Source organism: Gossypium arboreum, chromosome 13, assembly GCF_025698485.1.
Source record: "Gossypium arboreum isolate Shixiya-1 chromosome 13, ASM2569848v2, whole genome shotgun sequence".
NCBI classification, from domain to species: Eukaryota; Viridiplantae; Streptophyta; class Magnoliopsida; order Malvales; family Malvaceae; genus Gossypium; species Gossypium arboreum.
The window spans coordinates 86,386,290-86,413,003 of NC_069082.1; the positions used below are offsets into that span (position 1 = coordinate 86,386,290).

Consider the following 26,714-nt stretch of genomic DNA (forward strand, 5'->3'; position numbering starts at 1 on the left):
AGCCCGGTAACACCACGTGGTCAAATCCGGTGATGGTCACGGGTTTGGGGTGTTACACTCCCCCTAGCCAAACTGACGAGGAATTGCCATGAGGTATGGCACCTGTAAGAATTGGTAAAGCCCCTATAGACAAGCTTAGAAAGTATGGGGCTGAGGAATTTAGAGCTAAGATTGATGATGATACTGAGCGAGCCGAGTTCTGGCTCGAGAATACTACATGAGTATTGGACGAATTATCGTGCACACCTGAGGAGTGTTTAAAGTGTGCTGTATCTCTTCTAAAGGATACTGCATACCATTAGTGGAAGACTGTATCTTCAGTGGTACCAAAGGAAAACCTCACTTGGAAATTTTTCCAGGCAGAGTTTAAGAAGAAATACATCAGTCAAAGGTTCTTAGATTCAAAGAGGAAGGAGTCCCTAGAACTCAAACAAAGAAATAAGACTATATCGGAATATGAAAGGGAATTTGTGATAAAATGGGTACAAACAGAGTCAGAAATGTGTAAACACTTTGAGAAAGGTCTGAACGAGGAAATCAAGTTATTGATTGGGATCCTTGAGATACGAGAGTTCACTGCATTAGTTGATCCGGCCAAGAAGGCTGAGGAGCTCAATAATGAAAAGAAACAAGCAAAGAGAGAAGCTCGAGTTTTGAGCAAGAGATCTAGTGGTAAGACGCTCTCATTTCCTACAGAGAAATTAAGGAGTCAACATGAACACTCCGCTTCATCAGTAGGATATTCAGGTAGAGCGAGAAGCTCTAAACGATGTAACCAGAAGTCTTCCTCCCTGATGGTGACTAGTGTGGGAAGTGTAGATGATCAAAAGTCAAAGTGCAAATGTTGAAACAAATTTCACTTTAGAAAGTGCTGAATGAAGAGCGGTGCATGCTACAGATGTAGTTCTCTTGACCATTTCCTCAGAGACTGCACCGAACGAACCGATAAAGAAGTGGAAGTAGCCTCAAAGCCGAGTGCTCCTATTCCACAAGGTAGACCTCTGAGGTATCTTAGAAGTGCTAGTAGCAGTCGAGTTACGGCCAAAGACTCTACAAAATCAAAGGCTCGATCCCTCCCAAGAACGTATGCAATACGCGTTCATGAAGAAGCCTCTGCTACTGACATCATCACGGGTACTTTTTCTCTTTTTAATACTTGGGTTGTTGCCTTAATTGATCCAGGGTCGACGGACTCATACATTTGCATGAGATTGGTGTCTAGTATGAATATATCCATTGCACCTACAGAATTTGTTATCAGAGTGTCGAAACCATTAGACAAGTCAGTTTTAGTCAATAAAGTCTGTAAGAATTGTCCCATGGAGATTCAGGGTCATTGCTTTTCAGCTAACCATATGTTATTTCCATTTGATGAGTTTGATGTAATACTTTGTATGGATTGGTTAGCCCTGCATGATGTAATTGTAAACTGTGGTAGCAAGTATATTGTATTGAAGGGCCTAGATGGTGAGATTCTACGGGTTGATTCAAGAGAATTGGGTACATTGCTGGTTGTAATTACCTCAATGATGGCTCAGAGATATATGAGAAAAGGGTACGAAGCCTACCTTGCTTTTGTTTTAAACACTAAGGAAACTGAGTTGAAGATTGAGTCCGTGCCAATAGTATGTAAATATCCAGACATGTTCCCAGAGGAATTACCTAGATTGCCTCCTGAAAGAGAGATAAAGTTTGGTATTGAACTGGTGCCAAGAATAGCTCCTATTTCTATTGCTCCGTATAGGATGACACCAACCGAGCTGAAAGAGTTAAAAGCACAGTTGCAAGAGCTGATGGATAAAGGTTTTGCAAGGCTAAATTTGTCGCCTTGGGGTGCTCCCGTATTATTTGTAAAGAAGAAATATGGTTAAATGAGACTATGTATAGATTATCAGCAACTAAATAAGGTAACTATCAATAATAAGTATCCTTTGCCAAGGATCGATGGTCTGTTCGACCAGTTGAGGGGACCTACTATATTCTCTAAGATAGACCTGAGATCCGGCTACTATCAGTTGCGAGTCAAGGAATCAGACGTGTCTAAAATAGCTTTCAGAACGAGGTATGGCCACTATGAATTTTTTGTCATGCTGTTTGGGTTAATGAATGCACCAACCGTATTCATGGTCCTAATGAATAAGATATTTTAGCCATTTTTAGACAAGTTCATCATTGTGTTCATTGATGACATTTTGATTTGTTCTAAGGATGATACAGAGCATTCGAAGCATCTGATAACTATGTAGAAGACCTTACGGGAAAAGCAATTGTATGCTAAGTTTAGCAAGAGTGAGTTTTGGCTCCAAGAGGTAGGGTTTTTGGGTTATATTGTTCCGGGTGAAGGCATTTGAGTTGATCCAAGTAAGATCTCTTCTATCATTGAATGGAAACAACCTAAAAATGTAACCAAGGTTAGAAGCTTTTTGGACTTAGCTAATTACTACCAAAGATTTTTGAAAGGATTCTCCATGATAGCGTCTCCAATGACAAGGTTGCTACAGAAAGACGTTAAGTTTGAATAGATAGAAAAGTGTCAGCAGAGTTTCGAGAAGTTGAAGACATTGCTGACTGAAGCCCCTGTTCTAGTATTGCCTGAGTCGGGAAAAGAATTTGTGGTCTACAGTGATGCATCCTTAAATGGACTGGGTTGTGTAATTATGCAAGATGACAAGGTGATAGCCTATGCTTCACAGCAGTTGAAGCCACCCGAGAAGAATTATCTGATGCACGACTTAGAGCTTGCCGCCATTATTTTTGCCTTGAAAATCTAGAGGCATTACTTATATGGTGAGATTTGTCGTATATTCACAGACCACAAGAGTTTGAAGTATTTTCTTACTTAAAAAGAATTGAATCGGAGACAGCGGAGATGGTTAGAATTAATTAAAGACTATGAGCTGATCATCGATTACCACCCTGGAAAGAAGAATGTGGTCGCTAACGCGTTAAGCAGAAAATCCTTGTTTACATTGATGGCCATGGGCACTTGATTGGTTTTGTTTGATGATGGTTCAATCTTGGCAGAGCTAAGGGCTAGGCCAACATTTCTTCAGGAAATTTATGATGCTCAAACTAATGATAATGACCTGCAAGCTAAAAGAACTCAATGTGAGTCGGGCATTGAATCAGATTTCCAAATTGGTCCTGATGGATTTTTAATTTTCAGAGATAGAGTTTGTGTACCGAGGAATGATGAAATTATTCAGAGAATTTTGTAAGAAGCACATGATAGTCGTTTGTCTATTCATCCGGGAAGTACCAAGATGTACAATGATTTGAAGAAAATGTACTGGTGGAACGACATGAAGAGAGATATATCCGAATTTGTATCGAAATGCTTAATATGTCAGCAAGTCAAAGCTGAACATCAAGTACCTTCAGGTTTGTTAGAACCTGTAATGGTCCCCAAATGGAAGTGGACAGAGTTTCTATTGACTTTGTGACAGGATTACCATTGACCCCAAAAAAGAAAGATGCTACTTGGGTTGTGGTGGATAAGTTGACAAAGTCAGCTTATTTTATTCCGGTAAGGATAGATTATTCACTTGATAAGATGGTCGACTTGTATATATCTGAGATTGTGAGATTACACGGGGTACCGTTATCGATTATTTCAGACAGAGACCCGAGATTCACTTCAAGATTCTGGAAAAAGTTACAAGAAGCCTTGGGTACAAAGTGAAGCTTTAGTACCACTTTTCACCCACAAACCGATGGCCAGCTTGAGTGGATGAGTCAGATTCTTGAGGTTATGTTGCGATGTTGCATCCTCGAATTTCAGGGTAGATGGGAAAAATACCTGCCATTGGTAGAATTTTCCTACAACAACAGTTTTCAAATGAGTTTGAAGATGGCGCCTTATGAGGCCTTGTATAGAAGGAAGTATCAAACTCCATTGTATTGGATAAACTCAAGGAGAGTTAGATTCACGGAGTTGACCTAATTAAGGAAACTAAAGAAAAGGTTAAAGTGATACGTGATTATTTAAAAGCAGCATCGGATAGGCAAAAGTCATATGCTGATCTGAAAAGAAAAGAAATTGAGTTCGAATTTGGAGATAGAGTATTCTTGAAAGTATCTCTATAGAAAAAGGTGTTGAGATTTGGCTGGAAGGGCAAACTGAATCCGCGATTTATCGGACCGTATGAGATCACTGAAAGAGTTGGGCCATTAGCCTATCGTTTGGCATTGCCACCCAAACTGAAAAAGATTCATGACATGTTTCATGTATCTATATTAAGATGATATCGATCAGACCCCTCTCATGTGATTTCATCGACAGAGATTGAAATTAGACTGGACATGACTTATTGTGAAAAACTGGTCAAGATTTTGGCTCGTGAGGTTAAACATTTGAGAAATAAAGATGTGGCTTTGGTAAAAGTCTTATGGCATAGACATGGTGTGGAAGAGGCTACATGGGATCTAGAAGAAACCATGAGAAGCCAATATCCGAACCTGTTTACTGGTAAGACTTCCGAGGACTAAAGTCTCTAACGGGGAGAAATGTAACATCCTGAAATAGGGCCTAGTCAAAACAGTGGTTTTAGGACCACAAATCCGATGTTGAAATATTTATTTTATGATTATTATGAGGTATAGAATATGAGAATATGCATGTGTTAAAGTTCATGAAGAAATTTTATGAGTAAGGTGTCCAATTGGAAAATAAGGACCAAATCGAATAAATTGTAAAACTTAGATTTTAGAAGAAATTTGTATGAAATTGCTTTAGATTATTAATTAGAAGGTTTTAAAGAGCAATTTTTCCAATTTTTAAGTTTTTGGACAAAAATGGGCATGTATGGATGAAATTTTAAAGAAAGGGCTTAAGGGCATTTTGGTCATTTGGCGAATTTTTGAAATAAAATGGGAAAATGTAGGCAAAAATCAGCCATTCTTCCCTCTCATCCAGCCAAAATTCTCAAGCCATCCATAGCTAGGGCTTTCAACATTTCAAGCTCAAAAGTAAGTGCTCCCAAGCCCCGTTATTAATGTTCTTTGTATTTTTGAAATCTCGGTAGCTTACTCTCTCCATTTCTACCCACATTTTAAGTTAGGGTTCATGTTTGAAAAGTGACCCATGTGTGACATGTTTATTCCTTGATGTTTTATGGAGGAATATGAAAGTTAGATGTGTGTTAAACATATTTTCCTAGGTGATTTTCATGAAAAACCCTAAAAGGACCTTTTTGCAAAAGCTTTAAAATATGTGGTAGAAATGTGAAATAATGGAAAAATGTGTCCTTCTGTAAGAGGGAAAAACATTTGGCTAGGCTTGGGTAAGGTAGAAATTGCATGCATTTCATTATACGAGCCTAGGGACTAAATCGTAAAAATGTGAAAGGTTAGGGGCAAAACGATTATTTTGTTCGACGTGAAATTTAGACTAGAAAGGAAAAATTTGAGGTATTAATGATTCATTTTTATAGTTATAGACCTCGAGGAACAAATTCCAGAGGTCGATCAAGGAAAACGAAAGGTTTCGGAATAACCAAAATGCGAAACTGAGACGAATACTAGGTAAGTTCGAATAACTTAAAGTAAACTCATAATATACCTAATTGCATGTTTTATGAATGTTTGAATATTGTAATTGATGATGGCATGAAAATCCATGAAATGTGTTATTAATAATGACATTATGTTAAATGTCCCGGTTAAGGTTAAAAATGAAGTCGGATGGGGAAACCATGATTTACATGTGACTTGAGAACCTGCATGGGTTGCAGAAAGGATTTAGCCTGGACGGGTAATCTGTTGATCTCAAATATAGAAAGGATCTAGCCCGAATGGGTGTTCCTTGAGTGATCGAGCCTCCTGAAGAATATGTACATTGTGGACTTAGCCCAGACGGGTAATCCAATTAGGGTCTAAATTTAGCTTGGACTGGTAATTCAGATCCGATCCCATTAAGGGTGTTTGTCGCTATAATGGATTTAGCCTAGATTGGTAATCCGGACATCACCTTATGAGTTGATATTACGGAGGATTTAGCTTGGACTGGTAATCCCACTGTAAGATGCAAGGTTCGCAGGAGTGCGTACATGAGATGATCGCTCTTTTGACTTGACGGTAAATGGGTAATCCATTGAAATTTCTAGGAAACTCAACGGGATTAACATGAGATATAAAAATGAAAACGTTGAATAATGAGCCCATCTTAGACAAGTTACATGGTGCATTGTTATGTGACTATCTTGTTGATTGAGTGCATGTAATAGGAAAACCATTCTGTGCTTGTTGGTCTTATTGCCTACTATGGTTGCATGCTAATTGATCGATAAGTTTACTTTTCAATTATTCAAGCTTACTAAGCATGTAAATGCTTACCCCTCTCTTTTTCCTGTCTTACAGAGCTAGAGGACTCGTAAAGATTGGAAAACGGTCGAAGATTCAACACACTATCATCTTGTCCAGCTTTGGTATATAGATATTTTTATTCTGATCAATGGCATGTATAGGGCTTTTGTTTATTTCGTTATATGTGTCATTTGATTTGCCAATATGAAGGCTTGTAAAGGTATACATGTTCACTTGTATATGACTATGGGAATTGGCTCATTTTGATGTAGGTTATGACCTACAGATTTGTGCATGTTTATGTTCAATTGTGCTAGTGAGGATGAAATATGGCCTACCACATTTCCATACATGTAATGTGACTAAATCGTATGGGATGAGTAGGTCATAATTGGCAATGAGCAATAATAATGAGCCAATTTTAAAACTATTTTAAGGCACAGAAATCCTAATACAAAGGGAATAACCTAGCATGTGTAAAATCGATGAGATGAGGTTTACATGCAATGACGTTTATCAAGGTCATTCAAGATGTATAATTAGGCCTTTTTATGTATTATGGGAACCTATAAGAGTATGGGGTTGATAGAGGGTGACCAAAGGCTTATAGAATAGCCTAACAAAGTCCACACGGGTAGACACACAGGCGTGTGTCTAGGCCGCATGCGATACACGAATCTCCCTATGGGCGTGTGGTATGGCCGTGTGCCCCCTGCACCTAAAAATTTTCATTCAGAATGCATGGTAGTAAACACACGGGACTGAGACCGTCGCCGGAGTCGAACACGAGGTGTCAACAGACCTCAAACCACTTATTGAGAAGTTCCAGACAAGCTGCCAATCTGTGTGCTAGTTGCTTCAAAAATCATAACTTGAGTTTTACAACTCGAAAATCAGCTTTGTAATTTTTTTCTGAAACTAGACTCATATTTCCATCTACATATTTTTTTCTAGAATTTTTGGTCAAGCCAATTAGTACATTTTATTAGTTAAACTCTCCCATGTTACAGGGGCCGACTACACTGACCTTCATGCGTTACAACTCGAATAACTCCCTGTGCAGGACTTCAATACGGGTGGCGTTTGTTTCTATAGAAACTAGACTCAAGGAGGAATTTATAAATATATGGTATGACTCCTAATTATTTCTGGTTAATTTATAATGAATTTTCAAAGTCGGAACAGGGAATCCAGAAACCGTTCTGGCCCTGTTTCACTAAAACCCAAATATCTCTTAACATACAACTCATATAACCGTTTCGTTTCTTCCATATGAAAATAGATTTATCAAGGTTCATTTAAATAATTTATTCACTATTTAATTCCATTCCTACTATTTTTAGTGATTTTTCACATCCACGTCACTGTTGCTGCCAGCATCATTTTCTAGGGTAGACTTTCTCTAACACATAGTTTCTATGATTCCACCGCCCTTTTTTTTTATATATGGTCCAAAATATAAGCATGATGACCCATTCTAATGGCTGGTCATTGCCAAACACTTCCATGCCTCTTAATGAGCATATACATACCGAATGATTATAACATTATGCTCAAAACATTTATAAGCCATTTTCGCGTGGCTATTCAAAATTTTACATACCAAGTTCAAACAAAACATAATAGCCTATACATGCCGAAATGTTTTCTTAAACCATCTAAGAAGAAGATACCAAAAAGTCGCTAGACGGTGTGATGACTTCGATGACAGTCCCGAAACACGCAAAATGGATCAAGAACCTAAATAAACAACAAATAAGCACACCAAATGAGTACATAACTCAAGAAGTCGTAAGCACTACTCTACCATCAACAATAACAATCATAAGTGAATAATCAAATAATACAAAATAGATGTTTCCAGCCATAACAAACTATACTGCAATTTCTAAAATTTTTGGTTCGGTCTCATGCCAAATCCTTCAACCAAATCAAACGCCAAGTCACCCAATCGATTTGGATCTGCTTCCTCAAGTTGGAACAACGATGCACTAGATAATTTTATGCGTACACCGTACAATCCCAATTCGATATTTAGTTAGTAACTCAATCACTTACCTCGTTCATGCACAATTTATTTCCACAACCGAATGTGGCACACATAGTGCTTATTATGTTCGCACACATAGAGCTATAGCAAATCGCACACATAGTGCTATAGTAAATCGCACACATAGTGCCATAGTAAATCGCACACATAGTGCCATAGTAAATCGCACACATAGTGCCATAGTAAATCGCACACATAGTGCCATAGTGAATCGCACACATAGTGCCATAGTAAATCGCACACATAGTGCATTTGAGATAGCCTCATGCCTCAACCTTCCAATCGGCACACATAGTGCCACATAGTCTTTGCACACATTGTGCCTTATGTCAATTCATCATGGTAAAGCAATTTACTAAATTCAAATTGTACATATAATCATATTAATAAATAGGAGAATCACTCAAAAATATCTATCCAAGGAGTTCTCACAACAAGTGCTTAAAGACTTACCTTGCGTTGAGTATAACGGTTCAACCGGCTACTCGATGTCCTTGGCTTTGCCCTTGCTTGTTTCTCCTTCTTTAACTTCTCGGGCTTAATAGATAAATAAACTAGTTTAATCATCTTGCTATACATTTATAGTTCAATTACACATGCATATGTATATTTGTAGATTCGCAACCCTCTTACTAATTACTCATTTAGTCGATTATACACATGATTAAAGGTAACATCATGAATGGGCATACTTATATATATATATATACATACCCGATTGTGCACAAAAAGATTTGACTCAACCTCACCTATGTACTCCCTTTGATGGCGAATATATATATATGTATAGTGTCATCTATAACATCATCTAAACACCTAAATTCTTCTAATGCACACTTGACCAACCTTTTTTTTCCAATCTAGCATAGCTTCACCTCCATTTGTGATATCATATAAATTTGCACGTTGCTACATTTCTTAGGTTCAACATCTCTATGCCCATTATGGCCACTCCCTAACCCAATTCTAAATATCGGCAACATCCCTTTCAACTATGTTAGCGAATACTCCTCCCTTCTTAGTCCCAACTTGGCACCTCCAACAAAATGACTAACATCTTCACTTTCATGCTAACATAACAAGCAACTTAGTTCATCCACACAACTAACATGTCAATAGCATCAAGGTATCTACTAATTTTTTTGTCAAATCCCAACTCTCCAACAACCCCAAATCCCACCATGGGTTAGATAGAATTTAAACTAACAACCAACAATACACATGAATTTAAAGGAATAACTCCAACATACCTCAACTTGGATACTAGTATGGCCGACTTCTCCAAAGCTTTTCTCTTTTCCCTTCACTTGGTTTTTCTACTAAGAGGTAGCAAGGATGAACACCTATTTTTTTTGTTCATTTTCCTATCATTAATCTTTATTTCCTCTATTTTAATATCTTACCAACATTAAATAATTATAACAACATGATCTTGGAAAGATGAAGCCATGCTTGGCCGGCCACTCAACTTAGTTTGGGGCATTTTGACATGCAAACCCAACTTTTCATAATTCCATACTATTTGGTCCTCACTTATTTACCTATCAAATTTTCTAAGTCTCTCAACTAAATCCTTTCGAGCAAGATTCACATTCCTAAGATAAAAATTGAATCACCAAATTTTTATACTAGTACTACCACACATATAAGGTATGCAAATAAAATTTTAACTAAATTTTATGACTCGGTTTTGTGGTCCCGAAACCACATCCCGACTAGGGTCAAATTAGGGCTGTTACACGGGTAGAGACACGGCCGTGTGTCTAAACCATATGGAGGGCACGACCTAGCACACGGGCGTGTGTCTTGGCCGTGTGGCCCTAAATGCATGCTGACGACATAAATAGAATGCTCGAGTTTTTGGACACGAGCGACCACACGGTCGTGTCTAGGCCTTGTGAAAGACACGAGCTAGGGACACGGGCATGTGCTTGGCCATGTGAAACCCCTGTAGGTTCGAGATGAAAAATAATTTTTAGAAATTTAACACGAGTGTAGGACATAGGCGTGTCCCAAAGTACACGGGTGTGTTCATTGCCTCTACACAGGCGTGTGATGCTTAACCTAGAAAGTTTTCTAAGAACTTTCTCAAGTTCTTTGTCTAGTCCCAGACCCTTTTCAATGTATGATTTGGGCCTGTAGGCCCATAATAGGGACACTAAGATGTAGTTTGAATGGTTTCAAATTGGAACAAAATTTTATAACCCGTATTACCCGAAAATGTTCGAGTACATGTCTGGTAAAGCCTCGTACCTGGTTTCGGTCTCGAGTATAGGTGAGGGGTATTATAGATGATTTTATTTGGTTTGGTTGAAATGGCTATGATATATATATATATAAGTATGAATTATGCTTGATATGTTGCTTACTATTTAATGATAAGGCTATGTCTTGTATTTGATAGTAATGATTTAATTCAGTTTGTGAGTGTATTCTGTTAAATGTTGAATTTAGGTAATGAAATTATTGAATTGATGATTCGGCAATGTTATGTGTATATATATGTGAAACATGTTTTATTTAGTTTTTCCATGTATTTTGGTAACAAGGTGATTTGGTTATGGCATGTGATAAAAGTTAGTTCAATATGCTTTCATTAAGTGAAGAAATGAATATGAATTATGCTAGTAAATTAATCATGATTTGGCACTTATATATATATATATATATATATATATATATAAGCATATGATGTGTTGGTTTGATATATATATATTTATATGTGCTTCTCCAAACATGTAATCATTGAATTGGTATTAAATATAACCTTTGTTATTTTGCAAGATAAGTGATATTAGCATGTTTAGATCTGATTTTGGTATTTTAAAGTATTAAACAAGTGTTTCCTATGTTATATGTGTATATATATATTTGTGATGTGTTTGATGTGAAATGAAAATTATGGTTAATATATGGATTTCATTCTATGTGAGATTACATACACGTAATGTGATTGAGTAAAGTTGAAAGTGGGCATTAAAATAAACATAAGTAATAAGCATGATTACATTCGGCTAAGGCCTTGTAAAATGACCAAATGAATAGTAATTTAAGTTATAAGGAATCATGATTGTTTTTATGCAAAATAGGTGAATGTGAATGGTTATATGTACTTTGATGGTTAGACCATTCGGTGTTCTTTTAATATACGTCTCAATTGACACAGGACCTTTTAGTCTTGCGCAATCTACTTAGATGTTTGGTGTTCTTTTAATATATGTCTAAATTGATATAGGACCTTTTAGTCTTGCGCAATCTACTTAGATGAACTTATAAGTAGACTTGTTTATGATTTAGCCATTTGAAACCATATATATATCATAATGTACTTATGTCATGAATGATTTGGTTAAATTTATTATATCCTTATTGTGTCGAATAGAGTCTTTCTAAAAATGATATGTACTTAAATATGTTTACTTTATATAATTCATGTTTGTAATAATTGATTGAATAATTTAATATCTTTGATATGCGCATATGCTATGTGGTAAAATGATATATTCGGCACTATTTGCTTATGAATTATATAACTGGATATATGTTTGAAAAATGTTATGATATGATTCGTAAAGAATTTAAATTAGTTATATATGTTAATATTTGATTGTTTTAAGAATTTGAGCAAGTGTACGCATATGATTGTTCAGAATTTGTGTCTTGTCTTGTAATACCTCGTAACCTTATTTCGGTGACAGAAACGGGTTAGGGGTGTAATAGCCCAGTTTAGGCCCTAGTCAGAACAGTGGTTTCGGGACCACAAATCTGAGTCAAAAAATATTTTAATATTATATTCTATGCTTAAAATATGTGAATTGATATGTGTGAAAGTTTCGTATGAAAATTTTATTGTTTGTGTGCTCAATTTGCAAAAAGGACTTAATCGCGTAAAATGCAAAAGTGGCAATCCAATTGTTAAAGCACTAAATTGCTATGGTTTAATAATTGCTAGGTCCTTAAAACGGAAATATGCCACTATTATGGTTGATGGATGGTAATGGCTATTAAATTGATGATTTTGGTGTTATTTTATTAAGGTTATTTTAGTAATTATTTAATTAATACTTAATAAATAAAACCAAAATCAATATTTGGTTCATCTTCTTCATTAAATGACCAAATATCACAATGAAAATTAGGGTTTGAATGCTCAAAATAGTTCAACACTTTGGGGGAGCAATTATAAGTCCATTTTGACTTGGTTTTTAGTAATTTCTACATTTTTGGTATCATTGTTATGTATTCTAGCTGGCCCATGCTTTAATTTTTGGATCGGTTGATGAATTTTTGAGTTTCCATTGATGATAGCTTAATGTTTTTGTTGTTTGGTGATGAAAAATAAATATTTGTTAATAGATTATTATATTTTGTTAAGTAATTTTTGATAAAAATCCAAATTAGGGATTTATTTATAAATTTTGTTAATTGAGGAATTAATTGTGATATAAATGGAATTAATGGGCTGCTAAGGACTTAAGGAAAATTCGACCAAGCATGAGTGTGGTGAAATTTTAAATATTTTTGTGTTTTGTGAAATAGGGACTAAAATTGTAAAAAATGTAAAATGTTAAGGGCTAAAGTGTAAATTTCCCTTTTATGTGTTTTTGAATGAATTTGAGTAAATATGTTATTAAACAAGCCAAATTTGTATTGAATTAGATCAAGAAATGAGGAAATCGAATTTGGATCTGGGAAAGTCGAAAATTATCGAATAGTCATTTCGGTCCTTCGTGTTAATACGAGGTAAGTTCATAAGTAAATAAATGCAATTAAATTGAAATGTATAGTCATTATATGTGCTAAATTAAGTTGTAAAGGAATATGATTGTGAAGTGAAGTATGTAAAATGTGAATTGAATTTGAGACACTAAGTGTGCGATAAATGAAATAGCTACGGCTATTAAAATGGCACTGAATGTGCGAGATTATAACAGCATTAGCTGAGTAAATGACACTAAGTGTGCAATACAATTATAGCTTCGGCTAATTATTTGGCACTAAGTGTGCGATATGATTATAGCTTCGACTAATTAATTGGCACTAAGTGTGCGAGTTCGTTGAATGTTCAAGGACGATTGAATGAATTAGTGTTTCAAGCATTGAAGTGACAAATGTGATAGATAAGAATGTAATGGTACAGGTATGTATGGAGCCTATGTGGTTGATGATGTTAAGTATGAAGTAGATGAAAAATTATGTAAATGAAAGATGAAATGAGTTGGATTGGATATCATTATTAATACTATTTAAAAGATTAAAGATGTGGGTTGAAAGTATGATATGGCTTTCAATAAGGGTGAGTAATATGATGTGTTATATATACACATTATATGAAATTGTGGTCTTCTGTTTCGGTTATGAGATTTAGGAAACATGAAACATGCCTTTGATGTATGATTGCTTCGTTCAAAAACTTGAACAGATAATGAAATTAAAATGGTTGAGTTGGCTATACGATTCATATATGTGAATTTGGTTTATGTGAATAAAGAAAATTATGAATGTTTGAGTTTGGAAGTGTTTATAAAGAAATAGATATAAATTTATGTATGATTTGTAATAAATGACCATGGTTTGGTCGGCGATGAAATGAATATGGGTGAGCTTGATTTATATGAATGAGCTAACGGTTGTTAGTCGAGTTTGAAAGCATGGGTATATGTTCATTAATAAATAAGTTAAGTGAATTATTTAATGTGATTATATGAATTTACGAGTACTGTAACTCCCTCACGCCCGAGACCGTCGCCAGAGTCGAGCTTGAGGTGTTACTAAACTTAATTTATCATTTAAAGAATTTTAAATCAATTATTCCAACTTTCGCAATAAATTGTCAATCTGCGACATAGTAGCTTAAAAATTCATATCTCAAGTTTCAAAACTCGAAATTAAGATCTGTAAATTTTCCCTGAAACTACACTCATATATCTATCTACTAATATTTTTCTAGAATTTTTGGTTGGGCCAATTAGTACAGTTTATTAGTTAAAGTTTACCCTGTTTCAGCATTCGACTGCTTTAACCTCTGTTCACTACAAACCACTTTTCTATTTGTACAGAACTCAAAAGACTATGCCGTTTGTTTCTCTTAAAACTAGACTCAATAAGGAATCTGTACATATAAATAATGACTTCTAATTATATTTTCACAATTTTTAGTGAATTCTGAAATTGTTCTGGCCCTGTTTCACAAATTTAAAATATCTTATAAAATATAACTCATTTACCTATTTCGTTTCCTTCAAATGAAAATAGACTCATCAAGATTCGATTCCATAACTTATTCATCATTTAATTTCGTTTCTACTATTTTTAGTGATTTTTCAAATTCAAGTCATTGCTGCGGCAATATTCTCTTTTATAGCAAATTTTACTTTACTATAGATTTTTATGGCCTAAATAGCATTTTAAATATACATGACATCAAATATGATTTAGATTGGTCATTCCAATGGCTAATCATTTACAAACCATTTTCTTACCATATCATAAGATCATTTACACAAAGTGAGTATAGTGCTATACATGCCACACTCAAAATATACAAGCCATTTTACCAATTTAGGGCTTCGGATAGTGTGAACAAGCCTTCAACCTATCCCGATTCTCAAGCCGGCTTGTCAAAACTACAATGAATGAAAAGGAGGGAGTAAGCATAAATGCTTAGTAAGTTCACATGCAAATAACAAGTAACATGATCATGCAATCCAACATAAACATCATTAAGACACTCATGTCATAAGAATACTTACTATCTTACCACAATTTTGTCTTACCAAATTCTCAACCAAGGATTAAACTCATACCTGTTCATTTTCACTTCTTCAACATGTTCCTCATTAAATTACTTTCGTTTTAAGTACTCTCTCTATTCTCTTATGATTCTCCCGTTGAACACATTGGAATATAATTTCGGATATGCGGATAGTGTGCACGTAAGTGCTATACTCATAGCTAAAAAAGCTCAATAGCTTCTGAAATCTACGAAGTCAAGCTACCATGTAACCCGCCCATAAACGAACTCGGACTCAACTCAACGAGCTCTAGCGTTGGCATCCATAAGTGAACTTGGACTCAACTCAACGAGCTCGGATGCCTAGTTACATCTCACGAACTCAGACTCAACTCAATGAGTTCCGAACTCAACCATCCTAGTGACATGTCACTTGTACCCTAATCTATTCCCAAGGTTCAAATGAGATTCTTCTCAATTACACATTTTGATCGCCTTCTTCGAAATATAGAAACCGATATTTGCTAGCATCTCATACTTATCAAGTTGTTCATATAATTTGCATATTATCAAACAATAATTCACAAAGCATAATATTTCATGGTAATAAATATCATATCATATAAATAGCATTCAATCACTTAAAATAAAAAATATGTTACTTTATTTACACATGAACTTACCTCGATACAAAATTTTAGCAATCGAGCCTATTCCTCGTAAACTTTGTTTTTCCCTCGATCATGACTTGAATCTTGTTTCTCTTGATCTATAATACCAAATTAATTTATTTAATACATACATTCATCAAAACAGCTCCTAGTACGAACTTTGGAAAAATTACCATTTTACCCCCAAACTTTCACATATTTACACTTTTCCCCCAAGGCTCGTAAATTAAACCTCATCCTATTTTCCTATGTTTTATGACATTATGATCATTTTTCCTTTCTATAGCAACATCAAATTCACACTCTAACATGTACTTATGAATATTAGGTATTTTTACCGATTAAGCCCTTTTTCTCGTTTTCACTTAAAACCAAGTAGCACAAGTTGCCTAACATAATTTAAAACCTCATATTCTATCATAAAACACCAAAATACACAAATTTCACCTATGGTTATTTTTCCAAATATGAACCCTAGGTTCAATTATTGCTAGCATAAGCTAAATCGAGCTACCGGATTCCAAAAACATAAAAATCATTAAAAACGGGGCTTGAAATCACTTACTATGAAGCTTGGAAGTTGAAGAAACCCTAGCTATGGAGAGAGGTAAGGTTCGGCCAAGGTAAGAAGAAGATGAACACATTTTGGCCTTAATTTCCCTTTTAATTAATTTTAATTACCAAATGACCAAAATACCCTTAATACCTTTCTTTGAAAATTTTCATGTACAAGCCCATTTTTTGTCCAAAATTTTAGAAATTGGTCAAATTGCTATTTAAGACCTCCTCATTAATATTCTAAAGCAATTTCATACTAAAAACTTCTCGAATGCAAGTTTTGCAAATTATTTAATTTAGTCCCTAATTTCAACTTAAGCACTTTATGCATAGAATTTTGTCACGAAATTTTCACACAATCATGCAATCATATCATAAACCTCAAAATAATTATAAAATAATTATTTGTATCTCGGATTTTTGGTCATGAAACCACTATTCTGATTAGGCCCTAATTCGGGATATTACAAGTACAATGAAGGTATATGTGATTGAGATTTGTAAATTTTGGTTTAGTGATATTGGTTTATAAATATCATTGAAATGATTTAATTGTTTATGACTTCTATGCTTTCAAAGCTTACTCAGTGTATTTTCCTATATTTATAGATTATTCGAAGATCTGCTCTGGTTGGAAGTCAATGGAGACATCACCACACTATTCGGTTATCATTTCGATAATTAATGTTTTGAGATTTGGTTATATGGCATGTATAGGCTAGAAGTATGTGAATATGTTTGGTGATGTATATATCTAGCCATGTGATTTGGCTTGATTATGGTTGTGTATATGAATGAGTTATTGGTATGATATATGTGATGCAATATAATATATATGATGTGTTTTGAATGGCTATAGAAATTGGTCATTTTGGTAAGTATTGGTATATGTTTATTTGAGAAATTGGTTAGTTATGATCATGAGATTGAATGGTCAAATTAGAAGCATTGAAACATATGTATTGGTATGATTTTGGTATAGATTTGGGATTTTTTGGTTGGTGAATTGAGAATGAAATTTGTTGATAATGTAATGGCATGATTGATACATGTTTGGAGTTGTATTTGGCTGAAAATGTTGCATATATGATGCTTGATTTTGGAATTGTAGGGAGGAGTTGGAACACCGATACCCCCATGGCATAGCGGAAAAAATATATATATATATTCCGGCGATTCAAACTACGGATCCATGTGCAAGGAACGAATCAAGGTGAAAAAGGTTTCAAAATTACTGAAACGTCGATCTGAGTATGCAGTGAAGCCTTAGCAATGAGAATACTATTTTGCTTTCGAATCCAAGCTGCCATATTTATGATCTCGACCTCTACATAATCCACCCAGTTGACAATGAACTGAAGAAATCCCCAAAACTATTTCCAGAGATATTTTGCTTGACAGCTGCTAGACCTAGTAGCAAAGCTTTGGGTTTGTATATATATTCACTTTTTAGGGTTTTTCTCCCTTTCTATATATAACTCCCCTTATAATTGGTATGTATATAACGAATTCTTAATTTATTAAATTTTAATCCGAACATATTAATCATAATTAAAATAAATAAATATAATAATGTTTTAACCGAAAATTATAATTACATTAATTATAATAAAGATTTTGGTAAACTATATTTATTTAAATTTATATACGAACCAAATTTATATATTAATAGAATTATGTTCGCCTTATGTGTACAGCATCCTTGTACATATAATATGTTCAATATTTGATTGCCCAATTAAATTAATTCTATAATTAATTTAATTCATGTGACAACCAAACGCAATACCAACTATGTTTTATTCCGTTCATTTCAGCCATAGTGTGTGACCCTGTATGTTATTGTAACATTAGCAGTAATACTAGAATGATCCTAATGTTGCAAACAATGAGTGGTATCTAGCAATGCATCATTGCTATCTAAGTTACAAGAAGTCATGATTCGACATAACCTTTTGTGATTAACCTTTCATGCAATAATTCTTAAGTCCTTTATCTCTAGAATGGACATTGGAATAGTCACACTTGCATAGTCCATCCCATGTTTCTTGATACCTTGAGTAGACTATGATACACAAATAAGTATGACATCTCATATCAACTTATTTGAGCATGGCCATGCATTTATAGTCTAACTCAATCAAGTTCCCTAAGATATTACTCCTATTATGTATGAGAGACTTATCCTATATTGATCAACCATATCCCTCTACATAGATTGTGGTATATCCAACATCAGCCTTTATAAAACAACCAGTTACGGTGTACATTTGACTGTATCAAAATATACAGCTCACGATGTTGGGATAATGATGATCTCAAGTCTGAGGATCATATACATATTAATCACTATGAGCAATGTTGTGAAAATTACATAATAATCCAAGAAACATACGTATAGCGGGTCAGTCCAATATGTTGTTCTCTAACACACATATTCATGCATTGATTTTGACACTCCATATCAATGACAACTCTTTATCATCAATCAACTACATGTTAGTCTTAATGCATTATTGTTGTCCTAGTAAAAAATAATACTTGACTAAGGACCTTTTAAGAATAATCATATTATTCTCAGGACATTATTATAAAACAGTTTATTTATACACATAGAAAAGAAACTGAATAATGGCAACGCCTTATATTAATAAACATGGTAAATCAAGTATGTTATTACAACCATCTCATGATTGATCTTTGGGCATACTCTTACAATCTCCCAATAGCACTAAGACCAATCACTCATATATCTAATACCAAGTGACTTAGTGTGACGATCATGCTTCTGCTGTGTCAGGGGCTTGGTCAGGGGATCAGTAATGTTATCATTTGTAGGTACTCTACATATCTGTATATCCCCTCGATTGATAATCTCTTGAATAAGATGGTAGCGCCTAAGTATATGTTTGGATCGCTGGTGAGATCTGGGTTCTTTAGCTTGTGCAATGGCTCTATTGTTATCACATCGGAGGCCTATAGCATTTGATATGCTAGGCACAACCCTTAGTCCAGTACTGAAATTTTTTATCCAAACCACTTTTTTTGCTGCCTTACTGGCTACAATATACTCGGCTTCTGTTGTAGAATCGACTACTATACTTTGCTTTGAACTCTTCCAGCTCACAGCACCACCATTAAGACAAAACACAAAACCTGATTGCAATCGAGAATCATCCTTGTCGGTTTGGAAGATGGCATCCGTATAACCTTTTACACTTAACTCTTCCTCGCCTCCTTTTATTAGGAATGTATCCTTAGTTCTTCTCAAGATCTTAAGGATATTCTTGACTGTGGTCTAGTGACCTTCACCAGGATCTACTTGGTACCTGCTTGTCATACTTAAGGCATATGAGACATCTGGACGGGTACATAACATGACATACATGATAGATCCAATAGCAGAAGCATATGGAATTTTACTCATGCGTTCTCTCTCTTGTGGAGTTGAAGGACACATTTCCTTCGAGAGTGAAATACCATGTCTCATAGGTAGGAATCCTCTCTTAGATTCTTCCGTGTTGAACCTTTTCAATACTGTATATATGTATGTACTTTGGCTTAGATGTAGTAGTCATCTTGATCTATCTCTATATATCTTGACTCATAATATGTAAGTGGCTTCGCCCAAGTCCTTCATAGAAAAACAACTTCCTAGCCAAGTCTTAATAAACTGCAAGGTATGTAATATCCTGATTTTGGGGTTAGTCGAAACAATGGTTTCGGGACCACAAATCTAATGAGAAAAATTTCATTTCTATTATATTTTTATGGTCTACAGTTTCATGGAATGATTTCGTGAAAATTTCGTTCGAAAATTTCGACGTTTGGGAACTCAATTTAGTAAAAAGAACTAAATTGTAAAAAGTGCAAAAGTTGAGTTTTACATGTTAGTGGTGTCTAATTGTCATGAAATTTCAAATGGGAGGTCCTTAAATTATAATTAAACCATTTTATAACTTGTTAGAAAAAAATGGCCTTGGTTGGGTAAAATTTGAAAGAATAGTAAAAAGGGCATTTTGGTCATTTAGGGATAAAATGAATTAAAAGACAAATTTTAAACCCCAAATGTGTCCCTTTCTTCTTGATACAGCAGAATGTACCAAGAGAAGCCATGGTTAGGGTTTGGCCAAGCTTCCAAGCTTAATAGTAAGTGATCCCGAGCTCCGTTTTTAATGTTCTATGTATTTTTGAAATCCCGATAACATGATCTGCTCATTTCTACCATTATTTTGAGCTAGGATTTATGTTTAAAAATTTACCCATGAATGATATGTATGTTTAATGGTAGAATATGAAACTTGAAATTGTGTTAAACAACATTTGCTAAGAGATTTTACGTGAAAACGAGTAAAACGACATAATCGGTAAAAATACCTAATGTTCATAAGTACATGTTAGAGAGAGAATTTGATGTTTCCATAGAAGGGAAAAATGACCAGCATGTCATAAAACATAAGAAAATAGGATGAAGTTTAATTTCTGAACCTTGGGGCAAAAGTGTAAATATGCAAAAGTTTAGGGGTCAAAATGAAAATTTGCAAAAATATGATTTATGGACCCATTTGAATAATGTGAATAATAAATGAGCTATATTTCTAATGTTAGATCAAGAAAATTGAGATTCCAGCTAAAATCGAGAAAATACCAAGTAGTGGATATAAATGGTAAAAATGGTCATTTTCGTATACGAGGTATATTCATATGATTTTTAATAATGCAATGTGTATTTTAATGTTATTGCTTTGATAGTATATGAGATGCAAGTTTATATGTAAATAATGTATTGTTTTATTATGTTATAATATTTTATTTTGTGACATGTGATATAAGTTTTAGTATTGTTCAATTTATGGACACAAACGGTGATTTTTCTGGTTGATGAATTGAGATTAAATGAGGAAATCTTGGTTGAACCTTCGGAATGGAAAAACGTGGTGCTAAGTGGATATACCGCAGTTATACGTGTAACGTGGTGCTAAGTGGATATACCACGATTACACATATTGATACATGTAACGTGGTGCTAAGTGGATATGCCATGGTTACATATATTGATTCATTAACGTGGTGCTAAGTGGATATACCACGGTTATATGTGTAACGTGGTGCTAAGTGGATATACCATGATTACACATATTGATACATGTAACGTGGTGCTAAGTGGATATGCCACGGTTACATATATTGATTCATTAACGTGGTGCTAAGTGGATATACCACGGTTAAACATGTAACGTGGTGCTAAGTGGATATGCCACGGTTATACATGTTAATTTGAAAAGTGGCGCTAAGTGCGTATGCCACAATTACATGTTAGCCCAATAGTGTGGTATTATGTGCATATACCACTAGTTGGGCATTGATGACAGAAGGTGGAGCTATGTGCTAAAACCACCAGATATTGTTACTTTCTGAAGTATTCATCAGGAGAAACAAGTTTGCTAAATGAAATTCAACGTGAAAAAAAATGTGGGATAATATTGGAATATGAATATATGAGTTTTGAATTATGAGTTAGATATGTGATTGAATTTTTGATAAGATGAATATGGATAAGTATTATCTTGAAAGTTGATAATAAGAAATTTTAGTGGAGGAATGAAATTTGGGATAAACAGTCTAAAACAGCAGCAGGGGAGTGACTTTGAAAAATCACCAAAAATGGTAGAAGTTGAAATATAAGTGGAATGATATATGGAATTAAATCTTACTGAATCTATTTTCATATAAAAGAAATAGAGCAAACAAAGAAATTATTTATTTTGAGATATTTATATTTTTGAAAGACTGGTTCGGACTGATTTCGTGATCCCCTGTTCTGAATTGTAAAAATCATTAAAAATTTTAAAAAAATATTTAAGTAACATAATTTATATGGTTGGATTAATTATTGAATTTATTTTCAGAATAAAGAAACAAGAACCTCATTTGAATTTGGTATCAAAATATAATTAAATTTTAGTGAAGAGTAGTTAGAGCTGTTGATCCGCGAAACAGGGGAGACTTCAATGAATAAAATGTATTAATTGGCCCAACAAAAAATTTTGAAAATTTTATGGTAAGAATATATGTGAGTCTAGTTTCTGAGAAAATTAACATATCTTAATTTGGATACTGTAACTTGAGTTATAAATAAATTACCGAGTATGACTCGAGTAGACAGCTTAACCAGAATATGAATAAAAGTGTAATTATAGTTGTTTTACCTAAGGAAACATATTGGTCAATTGCTTATTAATTTCATATGGACTTACTCAGTGTAAAGCTTACCCCCTCTCCATTTCTTTTAGTATTGGCATATCGGCTTGGGGTTGGAGATTGTCGGAGGCAGCATCACACTATCAGAACATTGATGTGAAGCGTTGATAAATTTCAAGTGTTTTCAAGTGAATGGCATGTATAGAGACTTAGTCTTTATGATAGTTGTTAGTATGATTTGGCCAAACGTATTGGCTTATGATGGTTAAATTGTATATAGCCACGTGATATGGTTTATATTCGATCATTGGGTTGTAAACCTAATTGTTTATTCATGCTTGATCCATTGCTATAGGATATGTCATGCTTATGTGGTGAATAAATTATGATCATTAGATATGACCATATTCTAATGTAAAGGTGTAAGGTAAGAATAAGTAATACTATTGTTAAAAAATGAAATTTTATAGCTCGTATTTTAGTTAGATGTTTGTATGTTTTTCCGGCAATGCCTCGTACCCTATCTCAGTCTCAGGTACGGGTAAGGGGTGTTACATTTAGTGGTATCAGAGCTATGGTTTAGTCAGTTCTCGGATTAACCTAGCATGTGTAAAAGTCTAGCTATATATGCCACGGATTCGTGATAGTGTGATGTCTCTCGACGCATATGAGAACCGTCTTGTTTAAGTAGAGGTATTCTCCAACTGACCATGTTTATGTGATGCGAAGGTAATTGAGTAAAATTACGATCATGATGAGTCCCGATTCAGAAAAGTATGAATAAAAATTCATGATATGTACGTGATAATGCGTGAGATGAAAGTTCATGTTGTAATGAATACCCATGCTTGTTTGATGCTCATATGATGTAGTGCACTTGGCTTACTTGATAAGGTGAACGGGATAAATAGACACCCCACCTTTAGGTTTCAGTGCAACCTTTCCTTTTCCAGGATTGGGCCTACCTTTGCCCTTGGGCTTTGTCTGAACTTTAGTTTTTCCCTTGCCCTTGTTGTTACGGACCATCAGTATGGGATTGGGTCCAACCTTTTTCATGTTGCCTTCAGTAGTTCGCAATATACTGAGCAACTGTGGCAGAGTCTTGTCAATTTCATTCATATTAAAATTGAGGACAAACTGGCTATAGCTATCCGGCAACAATTGTAGAATTACATCAGTGGCCAACTCTTAGCACAATGGAAACCCAAGCTTAGACAAGCTTTCAATATAACCAATCATCTTAAGGACATGAGGTCCTACTGGGCTTCCTTCAGCCAGCTTGCATTGGAATAGGGCTTTAGAGATATTGAACCTCTCTTTTCGTGATTGCCCCTGATAAAGTTCTTTCAGGTGCTCGATCATATCATAAGCAACCATGTCCTCATATTGCTTTTGAAGCTCAGGATTCATAGTAGCAAGCATAAGACATCCAACGTCTACCATGTCATCGAAATGTTTTTTGTAAGCATCTCTATCAGCCCTCGAGGCATTAGCGAGTGGTTCATTAGGAAGTGGTTGTTCAATGACATATAATTTCCGTTCTTGTTTGAGAACAATCCTCAAGTTACAGAACCAGTCATGAAAGTTCAAACCATTCAAATTGTCCTTCTCATGGAGTGATCGCAATGAGAATATATTAGTGTTTGTAGCCATAATATATCTACAAAAATAAAATATGCATGTGAATAAATTTACCAAGTTTATATCAATCATTAAAAGGAATTTATTATATGATGTTCCCACTACTTTATTTCATAATTAATAACCCTCATATATTAATTTCAGAAAGACTTTCTTGAAAGTATTTCTAGTGGGTTAAGGATCCATATTTACCTCCTCTTAAGTCAGCTTTGGCTTTACTCTCAAGATTATGGTTATTTAGGTAAGCAACACTTGCTAATTACATCATATGTAACTCCTACAATTTGGTGAACAACTCTTGTTCTAATCATCTTATGATTTATCCAAATTACTTGCCTCTAGGTTTCTAATCCTATTAGAGTAACCTAGTTAAGTCATTAACCAATTTTTAACCAGCGAATATCACTTGTTTATTCTTTGCGTTTAACCAAGATAAATACTAGTACTTCGCTTTGGCAAAATCTACATAGTATTGATCGAGGCCTTAACGAGGGAAAAAATTGGAAGGCCATGTTGACTTAATATTTTAATAGAGGGATTTCATTATAGTTGTTGTATCTCACCAATTATGGTCTACTTCAATCCATTTAATCTTTTAATTGATCTCATCAATTAATGGGGTTTATTATTACAAAATTTGCATGCTTTAGACATCCATAGTATCTCATACATGAATAGATAAAGCAATAAATAAATGCAATAGTTATAGGCTATAAACTATGGTGGTTCAACCCAAGCTAATGGGAGAACCAATAGGAAACCTAAAGGTGTAAGCCGTTTCACAAGCTGTCGGTCCACATTAGTTGGCCCATCTTCCTTCTCGTCTAGTCCACAGCAACTTTTGCAAATTACAATATTCAGACACTCGTTTTACATACGAGGGAGTAAGATGAGAAGAGAAATATAAGAGAATAATAGTAAGGCACGAGACGCAGGCCGTTTTTATAAAATTACAACCTTTTATCAAATGGGTCATCGGGCTATAACTATGCATTTCAACCACCGTGCATTTCAAAAATAGCATACATCATTCAACGTTTTGCTAAATGAATTATTAAATATCCTTTCAACCTTTTATGGCCCATCAAGTTTTATTTATTACAAAACATATTGAAAGATGATGGGGATTTGAAGCGGTACGAACAGCATACCCCAGTCAAATGAAACCTCACAATTTGATAACTTTTATCAACAGAATCGTGTTTTTAGGATTTGAATCCTTGAGGTTTCATATCAGAACAACCCTCGTTCCACTAGCCAGTTAACTCTTACTAGAAACTGTAAATACCACCGTCGCATTATTATAGATTTTTAAAGTTAACAGTAATAACAGAAAACCGAATAGGCCATAACACCATGATTAACATTTAATCAATTATCGAAAGGAACAGTAATCAGTTTATGCTTAGACGATATAAACAGTAAAAAATCGTAATAAAATTAAAGCATGCATCTCATACAATTGCATTACCCAAGTATTTAAACCCGAGTCCGTATCACACAAGTAGCTCTGATACCACTATTGGAATGCCGATACCCCCATGGCACAGCGAAAAAAATATATATTACAGCGATCCAAACCATAGATGTGACAGCCTTAAAACGACCCTAGTCGGAATGTGGTTTTGAGACCACAAAACCGAGGCATAAAAATAATTTAATATTCATTTTGATGCCTATAATATGTGTTAATTCGTGTGTGACATTTTTTATGTTTTGATTTAGAGTTATAAATGTGAATTTCACTAAAAAGGACATAGTAGTAAACTTTGAAAGTAGGATAGGGAAATGTGTGATGACTAATTGAATCATGCATGCAAAACAATGGTTTTGCATGTCAAATACCCCTTCTTTTTATAAGTGGTGGCCGGCCATGATGGTCACATATATAATATGTATTAAATCTTAATTAAATGACTATTATTTTATGCGAAAGAAAGGTAATAAATAAAAGAAAGAAAAAGAAAAGGGTAATGAAAACAAAGCTTGTATCCTTGGTTCTAGCTTGGCGAAACTTAAAGGAAGAAAGGGATATAGCATTCGGTTGTCTTAAGCTCAAAACAAGGTTAGTAATTCATGTTAGATTTTGGAATTTTAGCTTAATTTAAGTTAATTACTAAGTTCTTTAATTAGCCTATGTTAAAATTTTGGACTTGATGGTGAATGAAGCATTCGCCATGGTTGTTAGTGAAGAAATTTGATTACCTTCTTCATGTTTTAATGAGTAAATGTGATATGGGTGTTAAGCCAGAATGATGTTTAAGTACGAATGTGTTTGGATGGATGTGCTTATGAGTATGACTTGAGATAAAATGGTGGTAATGTTGTAAACACTTGATAAGTATGTTAGATGGTTTGAGATTTGAACTAGTTATCAAGTTCTTTAGGTAGCCCATGCTAGGAATTTTGATTTTGGCATGTGACAGCCTTAAAACGACCCTAGTCGGAATGTGGTTTCGGGACCACAAAACCGAGGCATAAAAATAATTTAATATTTATTTTATTGCCTATAATATGTGTTAACTCATGTGTGACATTGTTGATGTTTTGATTTAGA

General features: G+C 34.5%; 1 protein-coding gene across 1 annotated transcript; it reads right to left on the reverse strand.

Annotated features, from left to right (window-relative positions):
- Positions 1-23,398: 23,398 nt before the first annotated feature.
- LOC108465401 (uncharacterized) lies at positions 23,399-24,169 on the reverse strand. The gene is made up of 2 exons (XM_017765730.1): positions 23,721-24,169; positions 23,399-23,663 (listed from the first exon to the last, which is right to left on the reverse strand). Exons 1-2 carry the CDS (start codon positions 24,167-24,169, stop codon positions 23,399-23,401), a joined length of 714 nt encoding a protein of 237 aa, XP_017621219.1.
- Between the last annotated feature and the right edge of the window lie 2,545 nt (positions 24,170-26,714).